Source organism: Suillus subaureus (genome assembly GCF_016647635.1).
Source record: "Suillus subaureus strain MN1 chromosome Unknown BJ212scaffold_4, whole genome shotgun sequence".
Lineage (NCBI taxonomy): Eukaryota > Fungi > Basidiomycota > Agaricomycetes > Boletales > Suillaceae > Suillus > Suillus subaureus.
Genome location: NW_024538560.1, coordinates 1,962,450 through 1,976,695, shown reverse-complemented (window position 1 = coordinate 1,976,695; position 14,246 = coordinate 1,962,450). Strand labels below are relative to the sequence as shown.

Below are 14,246 nucleotides of genomic sequence, written 5' to 3'. Positions count from 1 at the left end.
AGCGACCTAAGTGCTTCGTCAAATCATCAGTTGAGTACTAAGGGTGGTATAATCAGTACTACAGAACACATCTAGATAGTTATTCTAATAAGAAGTGCGCGTCAAGGGATGCTGATCAGGAAATGATTATTTTGAAGTCTAATTTTGAGAGCATGGGACGAAATAAGTAATACGACGCGTCGATATCAATATCGAGACCGATATAATGCAAAATTCAAGGGACACTGTTCATGAGGAAGTATTGTCAATGCATGAAATGAAATGTCCCATTCTTCGCAGCTACAATATCTCCAGCATCCTGACGTCCATCATGTCATCAACCAAAGCCGTGTCCCTGACTTGTGCGGTGATGTTGTTATCCGAAGCGATTCTCTTATACTCCCCACCCCACTGCTGCGCCAGTAAGAGTCCGCCAAAAGGCTGTCTGAGGCGCACCATCAACTTCAACTCTCGCATAGCCGGCTCGTTGTGTATAGGATAGCCGACGAGCGTATCACCTGACAGAAACCCAAACCCGGGCCAACCTTCAACGCCCCGCGTCTCCTCTGCAAAGTTAATCAGCCCGAGATCATACCGATTCCACGGACGGACGAGCAAGAATGTTTGCCGAGTACGTTTTTCAGGCGAGAATTGAACTAGCTTGTCTTTCGTTGTGACCAGCAGGTCTCGTAGCCCGTCTGCCTTGACGTGATAAGTGAAACGTCTGGCCCCTTCTTGATCAAGGCTCTGCCTGACTTCTGTGAGAGGAAATGCAATGCAAGGCAATTGCAGTCTGGCGTTTGCGAAACGAGGAACGCCGAGGTTCTCAAGAGTGGTATACAGTTTCGAAGCCGACTCCACAGTTACAATGTGTCGCAGCGCGGAGATCGATACACGCATATCTTGTCCAGATAGAGATGGTGTGTATGGCGGAGCCTTGTATGAGGAAATCTCGGCTGGGAGACAACTGTTGAAGGTGGACGATCGTCCCACCCAGTCCAGAGCTGTGATGTCGCCCGAATGGGCTATGATCTCCTGCAAGAGTCGTCCGAGCGCCTTTTGCCTTTTCTCTCCATAGATAACGGGAAGGTTGACATCAAAGATGCCAAACAAAGAGTACGCGATATCTTCCTCCCTAGTGGTGTCACGGTTTGACGCCCATTGTAATTTCTCTCGGGCATCTCTTGTCCCTGGACGGAAGTCGGCGAGCGCTCGCGCACTTATGCCAGTTGAACGCTCCAACTCTTTTTTGATCCTGTCAGACTCCTTGTGGTTGTGTGAGCGTATGTTGAGATATAGGGTCCAATCTGCTTGGTAGAAGAGAACAATTCTAGGAGCGAGGAACTCCTGAACAGTCCATCCTCGTGTGTTCCAAGTGCTGTTTGCAAGCGCGCCAGAGTTTGACGAGGGCGGGACATCTGATAGGTAGACGATGGTGAGCGCTGAGTAGTGATACCAGATGAACATGGAGTTGACTGATTCTTGTAGCTCGATGTTGTTGTTCTGGTCAATGCAGCACGTATCAACCCACGCCCAGCGATGCCCTGCACTGTGAGCGACTTGGCAGAATTTCTGCAACTTTGCAATGGTTCCGACCGGATCCAAGTCGTATATCTCCTTGCCTTGAATGTCGTACAGCAGCGGCTCCTCGGTTTCCCACCTATGGGATAACATGACCCAACCGAAGAATCCCGCAACTACTTCTCTGATGAACTCTGTTTGAAGGGGCACGCGCATCCCCAATGAAAGCAAAAGCTCTTTGTACTCTGTACTCCCCGTGAATGCGTTGATCTGTCCATTTCGATCACATATATGCCCAGTGATAGTATTGATTAGACGAAGTGGAGCGTTTTCCAGTTGGGCGCGAATGGCTCGTCGAATAGCATTTTCTAGTTCAGATAGACTGATGTATTGATGGCGTAGCTCTGCAAAAATATAAATCATCTTCAAGTCGACGCTTGAGTTGTTTGGGACTTACGTCGTATCTGTGGGTCGAGTGCATCATCCAACTTGGAGAGCAGTATCTTAAAAGCCTCGAGCGCATTATCATAGTGCCGTACTCCACGAAGGGCTGCATACTTCAGCTCGTACCCGATATAAGAAGAAGGGTTGAGTTCAATGACCTACGAACATCATCATAAATGTTAAAACAATGACAGATATCATCCGTACCTTGTCCGCATCCGAAAGGGCGTCCATATAAAGGTTTTGGCCCAACTTCACCTTACTTCGATGTGCAAGGAAGGATTCGTACGAGGAATCCATCCCGAGTGTTGCAGAAAGTGTGTTCTCGACGGACCAGAGCTGAAGATTCCCATCAATGTCTCCACTAACTAGCAGTTCTCCGTTGGGAGAAATTGCAACGCAGCAAACATCTACGGTGTGTTTGAGTGGTTGTCCTATCTGCTTGTGTAACTTGGTGCTCCACAGTTGTATGGTATTGTTGTCTGAGGCGGTTGCAATGAAGAGGCCATCAGAAGAAATGGCAAGTGATGGGTAGAAAGTGTGACCGGTACAAGGTTGACCGATTTGGGTCCCGTTCGACGAGTCCCAGAACTTGACTGTTTCATCATACGATGCAGAAACAATTTGCTGACCGCCAGGCAACCACACAATGCTTTGAACTTGAGCGATTATGATATCGAACAGAAGCTCGACGTTATTGGTGTTCCAAACCCGGATGGTAAACTCCGTTCCAAATGCTAATTTCAGCCCATCTGGGCTGAAGGAGACACAAAATACCGGACTCCAACCCTGGAGTGTTGAGAGAACAGCACCAGTCTTCGCGTCCCATATGATAGCTCTTTCATCATATGACCCACTTGCGAGTCTCTTTCCATCGGGGGAGAAACACACCGAGGACACCCAGCTTGTATGCTCCACCAGCGGGTTGAATACCATCTGCTTGCTATCGACGTCCCAGATGATGATGGTTCCATCTGCTCCACCACTCGCAATTCGCATATCGTCTGGCGATACAGCAACTGAATTCACAAAGCCACTGTGTCCCACAAATCGTCCTCCCACCAGTTTTCTTTTCTTCACGTTCCAGATTCGCAGGGTTTTATCCTCTGAAGCAGTGATGATCCGTCGACCGTCTTTGAAGACCGCGACTGCAGACACTTTCTTCGTGTGCACTTGCATCATTTGTGTTAGCACCGGCCGGGTTGTCTGCGCCGATGTCGCACGCCTTCTCACAGCAAGATATGCTTTTGTTCTATCGAGCAGTCCTGACATATCAATAGACAGGAAGATAGACGGTCAGTAGCGTTTGAAGTTGACGAGAAGAGTACCCTGGTTAAGTCGTCGATTTTATGTGTCATGAATATAATTGGGTTTCTGCCCATAACTTCAAATCATGTAGGCTCTTTATATACTTATCGTTTGCTCGATACGGATCTTGCACGGACCGGTATACCACGTTGCTACAGCATGGATCTCATTTCGCCCCTTCCATCACTAGTGTCTGACCATAAACGCCTGTGATAATCAAATCCTTTGAAGCACTAGAAAAGGGCCGGACTTCGGACTTTACAGAATGCTCAAGAAGGACTTTGCCAAGGAGATACGGCAAGTGTCTTGTATGCGCCCAGAAGAGACGCGAAAGGAATTGCAAATGCTCTTACGGACAGTATGGTATGAGATCATGCTACCCATCGTCATCACCCTCCAGCGAGATCTCAGACCAAAGAGCCGCTCTCGAATCTGGCTGTGTCCAACTGCAGTGTTCATTTCCATCACGCAGCTCACCCCTTTCGAACGAAGGCAGACGGACATGGGCTGGAACTATGCCTGGAGGATGTCTACATCTGTTCTTACACGCCAACACTTTCAGCTCTGATCAGATCTAGACAGATGATGAGACGGTTCGACTCCATCCTTCCTGCAATCAGACAAAGTTCCCCGCACACGGGCCAAGGCGAGGCGCTCTTGACTACCGACACGAGTTTGAACCCGCCCACAAGCTTGTCCCCACGACGGCCAATCCCACCACTCTCTCCGGCAACGACTGCCACGCGAGCAGGTGCCCCCGACGCATTGCAACGCAACACCTGGGTGCACCTCGCTTGTCATGGAAAGCAGGACCTCGAGCAGCCTTACAATTCACGTCGTTCGCCATGAGAGATGAACCTCTCACGCTGCTTGACATCATGGAGAACGACACTCCGCACGCTGAATTTGCGTCCTTATCAGCATGTCATACCGCCGTCGGCGATGAAGAGACACCCGACGAAGTCATCCATCTCGCAGCTGGACTCCAATTTTCTGGGTTCAAGAGCGTCATTGGCACTCTGTGGGTGGTTGATGATGCTGTCGTGAAACACGTGGTCGAAGCTTTCTACGAGAATATGTTCAGTGATTGGAGGACGGTGGTGTCATGGACTGTACAAAAGCGGCCTGGGCGCTCAACCGTGCTACAAATGCCGTGAAGGCGAAAGTACCGCTTGAGCAGAGGATGGTTTTCATTCATATTGGTGTGTAGTCTCATGTTGTATTACTTTCGTCTGGTACGGTTTCACGGTTTTGTTTATATTGCTGTATTTTTCGTCTACTAATACTCTAAGTTGTAGGAATTCCCGATTCATCCTGTTATGGCTGTCACGTACTCTTATGCTCCAGTTGTCTTGGTTTCGCGTTCGCTTTCGCAGTGTTTTTATCTATTCTAGAGTCTTCAGCAAAGTTATTCGTTGCTCAACGGCGACGTGTACCTGGCTGTAACAGGGCGCCCAGCCCCAATGCGCATGATTCGGGGGCACACGGACAGTATGTCGCCAATCGCACTCTTCAAAGACAGGCGAAGTCGTCACTGGTTCATATAATAGAACCTCGCGGGTTTGGGAGGCCATTTGAGGGAGACATTTACATTTATGGGACGCGATTAGTTGCCGTTTCACCGAATGACATGCAAATTGTGAGCGGTGGAAGTGATAGAACCATCATTATCCGGGACGTCAAGAGCAGACAGTGACGGTATTTGATCCGTCGGAGAAGCATACAGACTTCGTGCATCCGGTGTGCTTGTCCTCTGAAGGGAAAGACTCATAAGCGGGCCAGATGACCGGACGGTTGGTGTGCGGGATGCGGAGACTGGCACTGCCCTCGCAACACTCCGACGGTGTTTAATATCCCCTGATGGACTATCATTAGCACCTGGGTTGATGGATACGATCACTCTAGTTTCCCCTTTATAGACGAAGGAAGATGGTTGTTCCTTCACGATCATTCGGTTTTGGCGCGCCGATAACATCTATCCTCTTCGCGAGATCAAGATTAATTCGAACGTTTGGTTCGAAGCGTTGTATGGTCACCTAAGATGCTGGATTGTCTGGCTCCTCTTTCACTGCCACTGCCTCGTCTGTCGGTGACGAGAAGGTGCGACTGTGGAGTACAAACATTTTCAGAAACCGAGTGAGTGTCACAGCACCTTACCGCGGGCGTCATAGCACACCGCAGCACCCTCTTTCCGCAGACGTCGCACAAGTGGCGCAGCACTTTCACGTGAACTGAGACGTCAGCACTAGCTGGGTACAAAAGGTCCTGCGCCCCATGACAGAATAACAGCGCTTCGCCATACACCAGGTTAAAATGACGTCCACACAATCCAACTCCAAAGGCGTTGCAGTCGTCACTGGATCTGCGCAAGGAATTGGACGCGGCATCGCAATACGCCTTGCAGGAGATGGCTATGACATTGTGATCAACGATTTGGAAAGCAACAAAGAGAATTTGGAGGAAGTCAAGAAGGAAATCGCTGCAAATTTCCCGGAGCGCAGAGTGCTAGCTGTGCTTGGGAACGTCAGTGTCGAGGAGGATGTCAAAGGCCTGGTTGAGAGTGCAGTTAAAGAATTTGGCAGCCTGAATGTTGTGAGTTGTTTTCAACTGGTTCATTTGCCCTGTAAAACTCATCTTATTATAGTTTGTTGCAAACGCAGGCATTAGCAGATCAAAATCACTCTTAGAAAGTGAGTTATGGTCGATGTACCACCAGAACTTACCGAAATCCTGTCACAGCGACATCCGATGACTTTGAGTCCGTGCTTTCTGTTAATGCCAAAGGCACATTCTACAGTTATAAATATGCAGCACAGCAGATGGTAGCTCAAGGTGAGGGTGGGCGAATTATTGGTGCAAGCTCCCTTGCGGGAAAGAAAGGCAAGTCCACATATGCAGCTGTTCCTTCGTGTATGGTGACGTATTTTTTCAGGGCTTGCTTCACTCAGCGCTTACTGTGCGTCCAAGTTTGCCGTCCGAGGGCTGACACAATCCGCAGGTACAGTGTACTTAGTCTCATGAGCATCTGGCCTCAATAACGTTCTCTATAAGCTATAGAACTTGGTCGCAATGGGATCACAGTAAACGCATATGCGCCAGGAACAATTCAAACATCAATGTGTAAGTTTCAAGATTTGTGCGTTAATATACAGTGGTAACTTTACCCCGTGTAGTTACTGAGTTTGTTGAATCAGCTGGTAATGACGCCACTTACGACCAGGTGACCCTCTCCACCAATGTGCACGAGATGCCAATTTTGACATTTTTATATATACTTGAGTTCAAACAGTTGACATCAGTAGGTGAACTTGGAACTACCCAGGACATTTCGAGCCTGGTTTCATTTCTGGTGACCCCGGAAGCACGTTTCATCACAGGTGCGTATATTGTACATGGCCTAGGTTTCACAAGCTCGAAACTGATGGGTGTGACGCATCGCTCCGCAGGCCAAACAGTAAGCATCTCCTCACTCGTACCGAGGGAAGCAATCTGATATGATTCCTGGACAGATATCGATCGACGGCGGTATCTTCTTTGATTAATGGTCCATGGCGGATTGCCATAACGTTACGCGTTATTTTGCAGTCTGAACAGCAGAGATCTTCTTACCTGTACCCATCAGGATGCATTCTGATATGGTTCACGGACAGGCAACAATTGACAGTGATATCTTTCCTGATCGAAGGACCTTGGATCGTACGGACATAACCTTTTCTAAGTACTGTGTTTGAACGTATACGCCTTCGTGTCCAGTTTTGTACTTGTAATAATGGTCCTGGGACGTCATCTAACAGCAGGGAAGAGGGGCGCCATTAGCTGGGAGCTACACTGTCAAGTTTTGCGGTGATCTGACCACAGTCCAGCAAGCACAGGTTGTCATTGGATATTTGATAACATCGAAGAGGCGCAAGAGACTGGTGCAACAGTTAGGTTGCGCGGTATATCGGAGGTGGATCCCAACTACCCCAGAGATGACACCACGGATGCGCAGGAGGGATTCATTCCCAAAGCCACATGGATGACCTTTTGAAGCGGACTGGCAGAAGCACAGATATGATCTACACGGATGTCGACTTAGAATGTCTGTCCGTCTTCAAACAGCGCCGGTTCGAGAAGTCGCCTCAATTGGGCTCTGCATGAAGATATCAGTGGGGCCTGAACGCTGGGACCCATATGCTGGGCCTCCATCCCACTGGAACCACGAGGATCACAATGAAAGAGATCCCGATTATGATGAAAATAAGCTGATTTTCGAAACGGTCCCAGTTAATAACCACCTTAGCACGGGCTAGATTTCAGTGACAGCGACAATGTTGAGCAACATTCGTCAGAACCTTAGAAGCGAAGAAAGGTGACGCTAACTTACCGGAAGAAAATCGTTGAAACAAAATATGGGAGGTTGGGAGTACTTGTGCCTGACCGTGACTTTGTGAGCCTGGATGTAAATACAAGGAATCGGTCTATGATGGCTTGTCTGGAGGACAAGTACTGGGAGGTTCCAGTGACTAGCAGTAAGTGTAGTTGATGCGCACTCACCGTTTGGGTACCAGCAGCAATTGTTGCAGCATTTTCAAATGACCCTCGGCAATTGCCGTTGACAGTACTTACCGAGCGCGCTGTCGCCTCAGCCACTTGAAGTTATATATAGAATCAGTCACGGTGGTTTGGTCAAACTTTGTCATTCCTGCAGCAACCACCGAGGAACGTCTACACATGCTCGTTCGACTTCGCACTGCAACGAGTACACATATGAAATTCTACGAAGGGTATCATAGGTATGATTCCTCATACACATAGTCGGTTCTAAACAGTTCAACAGCTCATTATTCAGTTTAAAGCAGAAGCTTACTAGCACCGTGACATATCAACTCCTTTATCATCATTTCTTATCAGCCGACTCTTTGACCACATTCTGAATCTGTCATTTGGATGGCTGAAAATACTACTTGCTGAGATACGGCTCTCAGACTGTCGGTACGCCGATGTCAAACATCATTAGTTCTCCCGATGATGATCGATTTTCATTGGATCCGCTATGTATCATCCACACGGTCAAGGGGCACTCAAAGTCTCAGGGCGCTTCAACTCTAAATGTGACTCTTGCCAACATGGCCGCAGTATGCGGGTGCATTATTGACATTGATCAAGCTGTCAACTTCAAGGTTGCCACGCAATCCGGGCATTTAGCGAACTAGCGAAAAATTTACAATGGTTCAATGTCATAGCTTGGTGAGAAGGAACACTGCTCTTGATCAACTGACTAGTACTCACTCTTCAGATTTTGTTCTTACTATGTCGGACCGCGCGACGGGTGGGCTTACAGTACTTCTTGCTGCTGTTGTAATCGGCATTGCACTAAGAAGCTACTTCACCAAACCAAAGCTGCCTCATGGTATTCGATTTCCACCAGGGCCGACGTCGCTCCCAATTTTAGGTAGCGCACTGGCAGTCGATGTAAATGCGCCTTGGATTACCTACAAGGCATGGGGCAGTCGATACGGCAAGTAATCCCTCAAATAATGACACCCAGATCTGCGCAGTACTAACTGATATTTACTTAAATAGGCGATATAGTTTATACCAAGCTCTTTGGCCAGGATAACATAGTTGTCAACTCTGAGGAAATCGCAAGAGATCTCCTCGAAAATCGGTCGCAAAACTACTCTGACAGACCAGAGATTGCAACTAATGAATTGTACGAGTTGTTGAAGGATCGAGTGTTCTTGTCACTTAGTCTTGAACTAGATTTGGCGTTAACCACACTACCGCGTTCATGCGGTACAATGACAGATGGCGTCTTCATCGCAAAATTCTTCACCAGTCATTCCGACAAGATATCGTACCCGATTTTCGGCTCATGCAAGTAGCAAAAACTCACGAACTTTTATTGAATCTGCTGGAGGATCCTTCAGGCTACCCGAAACATCTTGAAGTGTGAGTAAATGTCGATATACTTGAACTCGTCGTTGGCATTGACAAGCTCTCCAGGCATGCGGGTTCCATAATTATGTCTGCCGTGTACTCATATGACGCAGCGCGTCGTAAAGACCATATGATTGAGCGTGCATTATTTGCTCTGGAGATCGTATTGCAGGAGATGAGACCGGAGGTAGCTGCGATATTCAGCGCATTCCCCTCCCGTAGGCCACGTTGCAATTATTTCGCACAATTTCTTACTGTCTGATATGCAGTTCTCCGTCTCCCGTCTTGGCTACCCGGCATGCGGCTCAAGAGGGTTTCACATTTAGCTAAGCAGTTAGCGCTTGAAAATTTAGAAATTCCGTTTGCGCACACGGAACACGGCCTGGTAAGTGCAACATGATGTGAAGTGTTTTATTCACAGTCAGTTTTCAGGCCGCCGGAACCGTCTCTTCTTGCATGGTCGCTGACCATTTGCTGAAGCTCGGTGAAAGTAACGGAGATTCGGCTTTGCAGAAGAAAGCAGTAATGGATTCTGCAGCCACTGCGACTGGGGGTGGGCACATCATTACAATGCGATTTGTCAGACTGATAAAACTGTCTCCCAAACAGCTGGTACAGAGACGGTAGGCATTGAACGGTGGGCGATTATTTCAATACTGACCATTACTAGACAGCGGGTGTAATAATGAACTTCATCCTTGTGATGGTTCTTCATCCAGACATACAAGAGAAAGCGCACAAACTTATTGAGAACGTGGTTGGTACAAAGAGACTGCCGACGTTCCAGGATCGCCCATCGTTGCCCTACATTGACGCTATTTTGCGCGAGTGCCTGCGGTGGCACCCAGTGCTCCCACTAGGTGCGTTGCTCACCCAGCACCAAAAAAACAGACCAGTGATCGGTTATAGCAATCATGCATGCTGCCGTCGAAAGCGATGTCTATGAGGGCTATTATATCCCCAAAGGTATGTTCCTCCTGTTTTAATTCAGTTCATTTTGATTTGTAGTGCAGGTGCTACGGTCACCCCAAATGTTTGGTACGAACAATAATTATTCTTGGGATTCCTGATCCCTAACTTACTCCTGTGCAGGGCGATGTGTCACAATGAAGTGAAATACCCACATGCATCTGAGTTCAATCCCGACCGTTTCCTCAATCCGGATGGTACCCTGACAGACGATACCGTCGGTATTGTCTGGGGATTTGGACGAAGGATATGCCCCGGAAGGCATCTCGCTGAAGCATCTGTATGGTCTGCGATGGTCCACTTGCTCGCGATTTTCAAATTTTCAAACGCCAAAGACGAGAATGGTGAGGAAATCGAGATCAAGCCACGGTGGGAGGGAGGGCTTACTGTGTAAGTGGTCCTTGGCAGGATTTCAGTGGAGACATACTCAAGCTGAAGTGTATTCCTGTAGACGACCCGTGCCGTTCCCTTGCAGTATCACTCCGCGGAATGCAGGGATGGATATCGTAGCCCTGCAGCATCTGATTGAGGTATCTGTTTAGGACTGTAGTAAGTCACTACACACTCTGTACATGCATTGTGCTGTGGGAAATGATAGGTATGAGCCGAAGCGGACATTACAGATACAGACAACCCGTTCAGTTCATCCTCGTAGCATTCATCCACTGATCTACATGTTGTAAGAACGGAGTGGTTTCCAATTGGCATCGACCCCATGTGCGCGCTCCACTGGAGCCCCTTTCATGCCCCCCTTTGGCTCAGAGATGTGCTCCACTTTATGAGTCACTTTCCTGACGTGTTCTGTGCGCATGGCGCGCATTTGCACTGTAAAGTCTGTCTCATTACAACTCATTATCATCGCGTCGTCTTGCTCTTTTCATGGTATCGTGGGTATTCAAAACGCAACTCCATACTCAATTGACAAGAAACGTTTTTGGAAAATGGAGAGATTTGGCGCTTCGTCGAAATGCAGATTCCACAGACAGGCAAAGTTCATCGTCTGTCTGCCTTCAATGACTCGCAAAGTCTGATACTCTGACGCGCCGTGGTTGACCTTTGCATAGATGGTGCGCACGGTCAACTGTACACAACGCCGTCAAGAGTCCGAAATCAACGTGATATTTGAACGTTGAGGTCACCATGAATGAAGATGAGAGATGACGATGGTACATCAGGAAATTAACCCGGAATTGATATGACCAGGTAGAACTGACAAATAAAACCCATTATGATACATCTAGATTTAGCATTATACATTATCATCTTACACAAAAAGTTGATGAAGGAATATAGACTATGCCATGGACATAACAATTTGATGCACATCTTACAATTATGCAACAAGTTTATGAAAAATACATAACTTATGATCGTAGATATGCTGGAGGGGTGATACCCCTGGTTACACTTTCTTCCGTGAACATCCGTCAGTATACGGACCGCCAAACGCACTGATTTGGAAGATAGCTGGGATCATATCCAACGCAGACGATGTTGTAGGGAATGTCTTGGTGGTGAAACACACGCGAGGAATGAAGCACGACTTGATGGATAAGTGAGGAAGATGAGATCCCATGGATAAGCGGGATTATTAAGCAGTGCGTAACACGACTCCCCTGCAACACGATGGCTTGCAAGGGGCCAGGTATACAACTGAGCCAATAATACGACAGTGTGCAGGGGTGGTCAAGTTGGAATGATAAGAAAACGCTGGCTGCAAAATACTCGTGCGAGCTCTGAATGACGGCAGGACAAAGGACGCATGCGAAAGAGGAGTCGGGGGCCTGGGCCGCCTGGCGCGTAAGCACCGTTACGATCTGATTAGATATAACGGTGAGCGCTTGAGCTACAGGTGTAGTGCGATGACTGTCAGCCCTCTCCTAACCAACCAACCAACCACGCCCAAATATGAGCTTCTGCAAGGACTGTATTCAAGGTGCTGTTTTATATCCTCACGATCAATACTGAGTACTAATTGCAAACAGGCGTACGCCACGAGGGTGAGCCTCAAGGTTAGTAGTTTTCCAATTCACCGCGTCACATTGTTCATCAGTGTCTTCATTAGGAACGCTTGAGATCATCGACGGTGTTACTTGCTACGTCGCCACCCCTACTGTTGACTATCCCAAGGACAAAGTCATCCTCTTCCTGCCGGATGGTTTCGGTATCGAGCTTGTCAATCCCAAGGTATATCCGTTCGTGCTACCATGGTCCTAACAAGTTGACAAGGATGGACAAAGCTCCTCGCTGATGACTTTGCAACCAACGGCTTCAAGGTTTGCACCCAAGCACGTAGGATACCCGGATATGAGACTAATTGCATAATGGAGGTCATCGCGGTCGACTACTTCAACGGCGATAGTCTTCCCGCTGACATCATGAACGTTAGTTTGGATTGATTTCCTTTGCGTCTCAAGCTCTGATCCTACGTTCACCACAGTCTGGCTCGTTTAACCTAGAGGCATGGTTGGCTAAACATGGAAACGAGCAGACGCGCCCTTCCCTCGATAAGGTCATTGCCGTGCTCAAAGAGGAAGGTGTCACCAAGTTCGGGGCCACTGGCTACTGCTTCGGCGGTACATCTCCCCATTCAACTACTTGTTTCTCTGCTTAACGATACAAATCAGGTCGTTATACTTTTGACCTTGCGTTCGACAACGTCATCCAGTGCGCCGTGGTCTCCCACCCCTCGCTCTTGAAGGTCCCCAACGACCTCGAGGTAACGCACACTGTCCGGCATAACGTTTCCCTCTCCGAACTTAATGTTTCTAGACGTACTTTTCCAAATCACAGGCGCCTCTCCTGATCAACTCTTGTGAAGTCGATCAGGCGTTCCCTACCGCAGCCCAAGCAAAGGCCGATGAAATCTTTGGCGATGGGAAATTTGCCCCAGGGTACAAGCGCGAGTACTTCCCTGGATGCACGCACGGGTTTGCTGTACGTGGGGATATCAAAGACCCGCTGGTCAAAGCTGGGAAGGAGGGATCGTTCAAGGCTGCTGTGGAGTTCTTCCTGGAGCACTTGTAATTATCTAAACCAAGGTGAGTCCTCGTGTACACCGGATAAGAGGCATATGGCATCAATAGCCAAACTATACCACAAAAGGTTGGACCTTACCATTATCAGACAAGGATAAATGGAAGACCTGTGGTACCAATTGAGAGGTTAAAAGTGAGCGGCAAGATGTGGTAGCAGACTAGAAAACTTGATCACTAGCGTGCGCATGAGCTGACGTAGATACAGTAGGTGCTTCCCATTCTTCCCGCGGTTCAGCGTACAGGTGCCTGAACGAATTCAAGTTCATCCGACAAAACCCCCTCCCACTGAAGTTGGTGCCGGAGAAAGTGTGCATAATTAACAACATCATACCTGGGAATCCCAGCGCACTCTTTTTTAGAATGTGGATCTCCAAAGCCTCAGCTGCCAGTATCTGGTTTTGCGTTCCCCGATGCATGAAGAGAGTGAAGTTCCCTCAGCATCCATGAGACACCTGAACTCAGCTCCTGAAGGCAGAAGAGCCCTAGGACACAGTGGTAACGGAAATTCCAAATCCTTGCTGGTAAAACGGCGCAGTGTGGGCCATATACAGCAAGAATTTGGAATTGCCCATTGATGATACTAGTACAAATTAAATTCGAGGTCTGCTGACGATCTGCTGGCATTGTAAATGTCATCTGTTTGAAGTGGGTAGGTATTCAGCACATAAAAGCTTCCTACCATCCCCCTTCAGATTTATTTCCGAGATCCCATATCACGTCTCACAAATAATGCATCTCGCCTTCCAAGTCGTGCTTGCCATTGTTGCTGCTTCGACAATTTCTACTATGATTGTCAGTGCTGCCACTGACCGTGATTGCTTAATACCAGTTGGCAACGGTTGCACCTCAGGTGCACAATGCTGCGCTAACCTGAAATGCGTCCTAGTAACAATAAACGAGGACAGAGAATTGAGTATGAGTAGGTTCATCAAAGATTTATTGGCTTACCAGCGTGGTGTATTTATGACACGTATATGTGTGAGGACTACTAATGTTGTTGGGAGAACTCCAAAGCAGTTGAAAGGAACTGAGAAAATTCAGAGCATTGACGAAGTTGAAGTGCTC

General features: G+C 48.0%; 5 protein-coding genes across 5 annotated transcripts; 4 read left to right on the top strand and 1 right to left on the bottom strand.

Moving 5' to 3' along the window:
• Positions 1-11: 11 nt before the first annotated feature.
• BJ212DRAFT_711253 (WD40-repeat-containing domain protein) lies at positions 12-3,366 on the bottom strand. Its single transcript, XM_041343891.1, has 3 exons — positions 2,152-3,366; positions 1,958-2,102; positions 12-1,904 (listed from the first exon to the last, which is right to left on the bottom strand). The coding sequence occupies exons 1-3, from the start codon at positions 3,214-3,216 to the stop codon at positions 280-282; spliced, it is 2,835 nt and encodes a 944-aa protein (XP_041198020.1). The 5' UTR covers positions 3,217-3,366; the 3' UTR covers positions 12-279.
• A 663-nt stretch (positions 3,367-4,029) lies between these two features.
• Positions 4,030-4,514, top strand: BJ212DRAFT_1327392 (CHAT domain-containing protein). Its single transcript, XM_041334632.1, has 2 exons — positions 4,030-4,335; positions 4,374-4,514. The coding sequence occupies exons 1-2, from the start codon at positions 4,098-4,100 to the stop codon at positions 4,460-4,462; spliced, it is 327 nt and encodes a 108-aa protein (XP_041198019.1). The 5' UTR covers positions 4,030-4,097; the 3' UTR covers positions 4,463-4,514.
• Positions 4,515-5,262: 748 nt separating this feature from the next.
• BJ212DRAFT_1327383 (uncharacterized protein) lies at positions 5,263-6,630 on the top strand. Its single transcript, XM_041334631.1, has 6 exons — positions 5,263-5,388; positions 5,450-5,844; positions 5,897-5,942; positions 5,992-6,132; positions 6,185-6,250; positions 6,304-6,630. Exons 2-6 carry the CDS (start codon positions 5,566-5,568, stop codon positions 6,408-6,410), a joined length of 639 nt encoding a protein of 212 aa, XP_041198018.1. The 5' UTR covers positions 5,263-5,388; positions 5,450-5,565; the 3' UTR covers positions 6,411-6,630.
• A 1,914-nt stretch (positions 6,631-8,544) lies between these two features.
• On the top strand, positions 8,545-10,685 carry BJ212DRAFT_1444830 (cytochrome P450; the record flags this gene model as incomplete). The annotated part of the gene is made up of 11 exons (XM_041338018.1): positions 8,545-8,752; positions 8,818-8,947; positions 8,998-9,186; positions 9,241-9,392; positions 9,444-9,559; positions 9,607-9,727; positions 9,849-10,034; positions 10,084-10,140; positions 10,188-10,212; positions 10,267-10,533; positions 10,595-10,685. The coding sequence occupies 11 exons, from the start codon at positions 8,545-8,547 to the stop codon at positions 10,683-10,685; spliced, it is 1,542 nt and encodes a 513-aa protein (XP_041198017.1).
• Positions 10,686-12,051: 1,366 nt separating this feature from the next.
• On the top strand, positions 12,052-13,170 carry BJ212DRAFT_1261928 (Alpha/Beta hydrolase protein; the record flags this gene model as incomplete). The annotated part of the gene is made up of 8 exons (XM_041330228.1): positions 12,052-12,079; positions 12,129-12,155; positions 12,209-12,330; positions 12,384-12,419; positions 12,474-12,527; positions 12,584-12,719; positions 12,771-12,862; positions 12,916-13,170. 8 exons carry the CDS (start codon positions 12,052-12,054, stop codon positions 13,168-13,170), a joined length of 750 nt encoding a protein of 249 aa, XP_041198016.1.
• Positions 13,171-14,246: the final 1,076 nt, after the last annotated feature.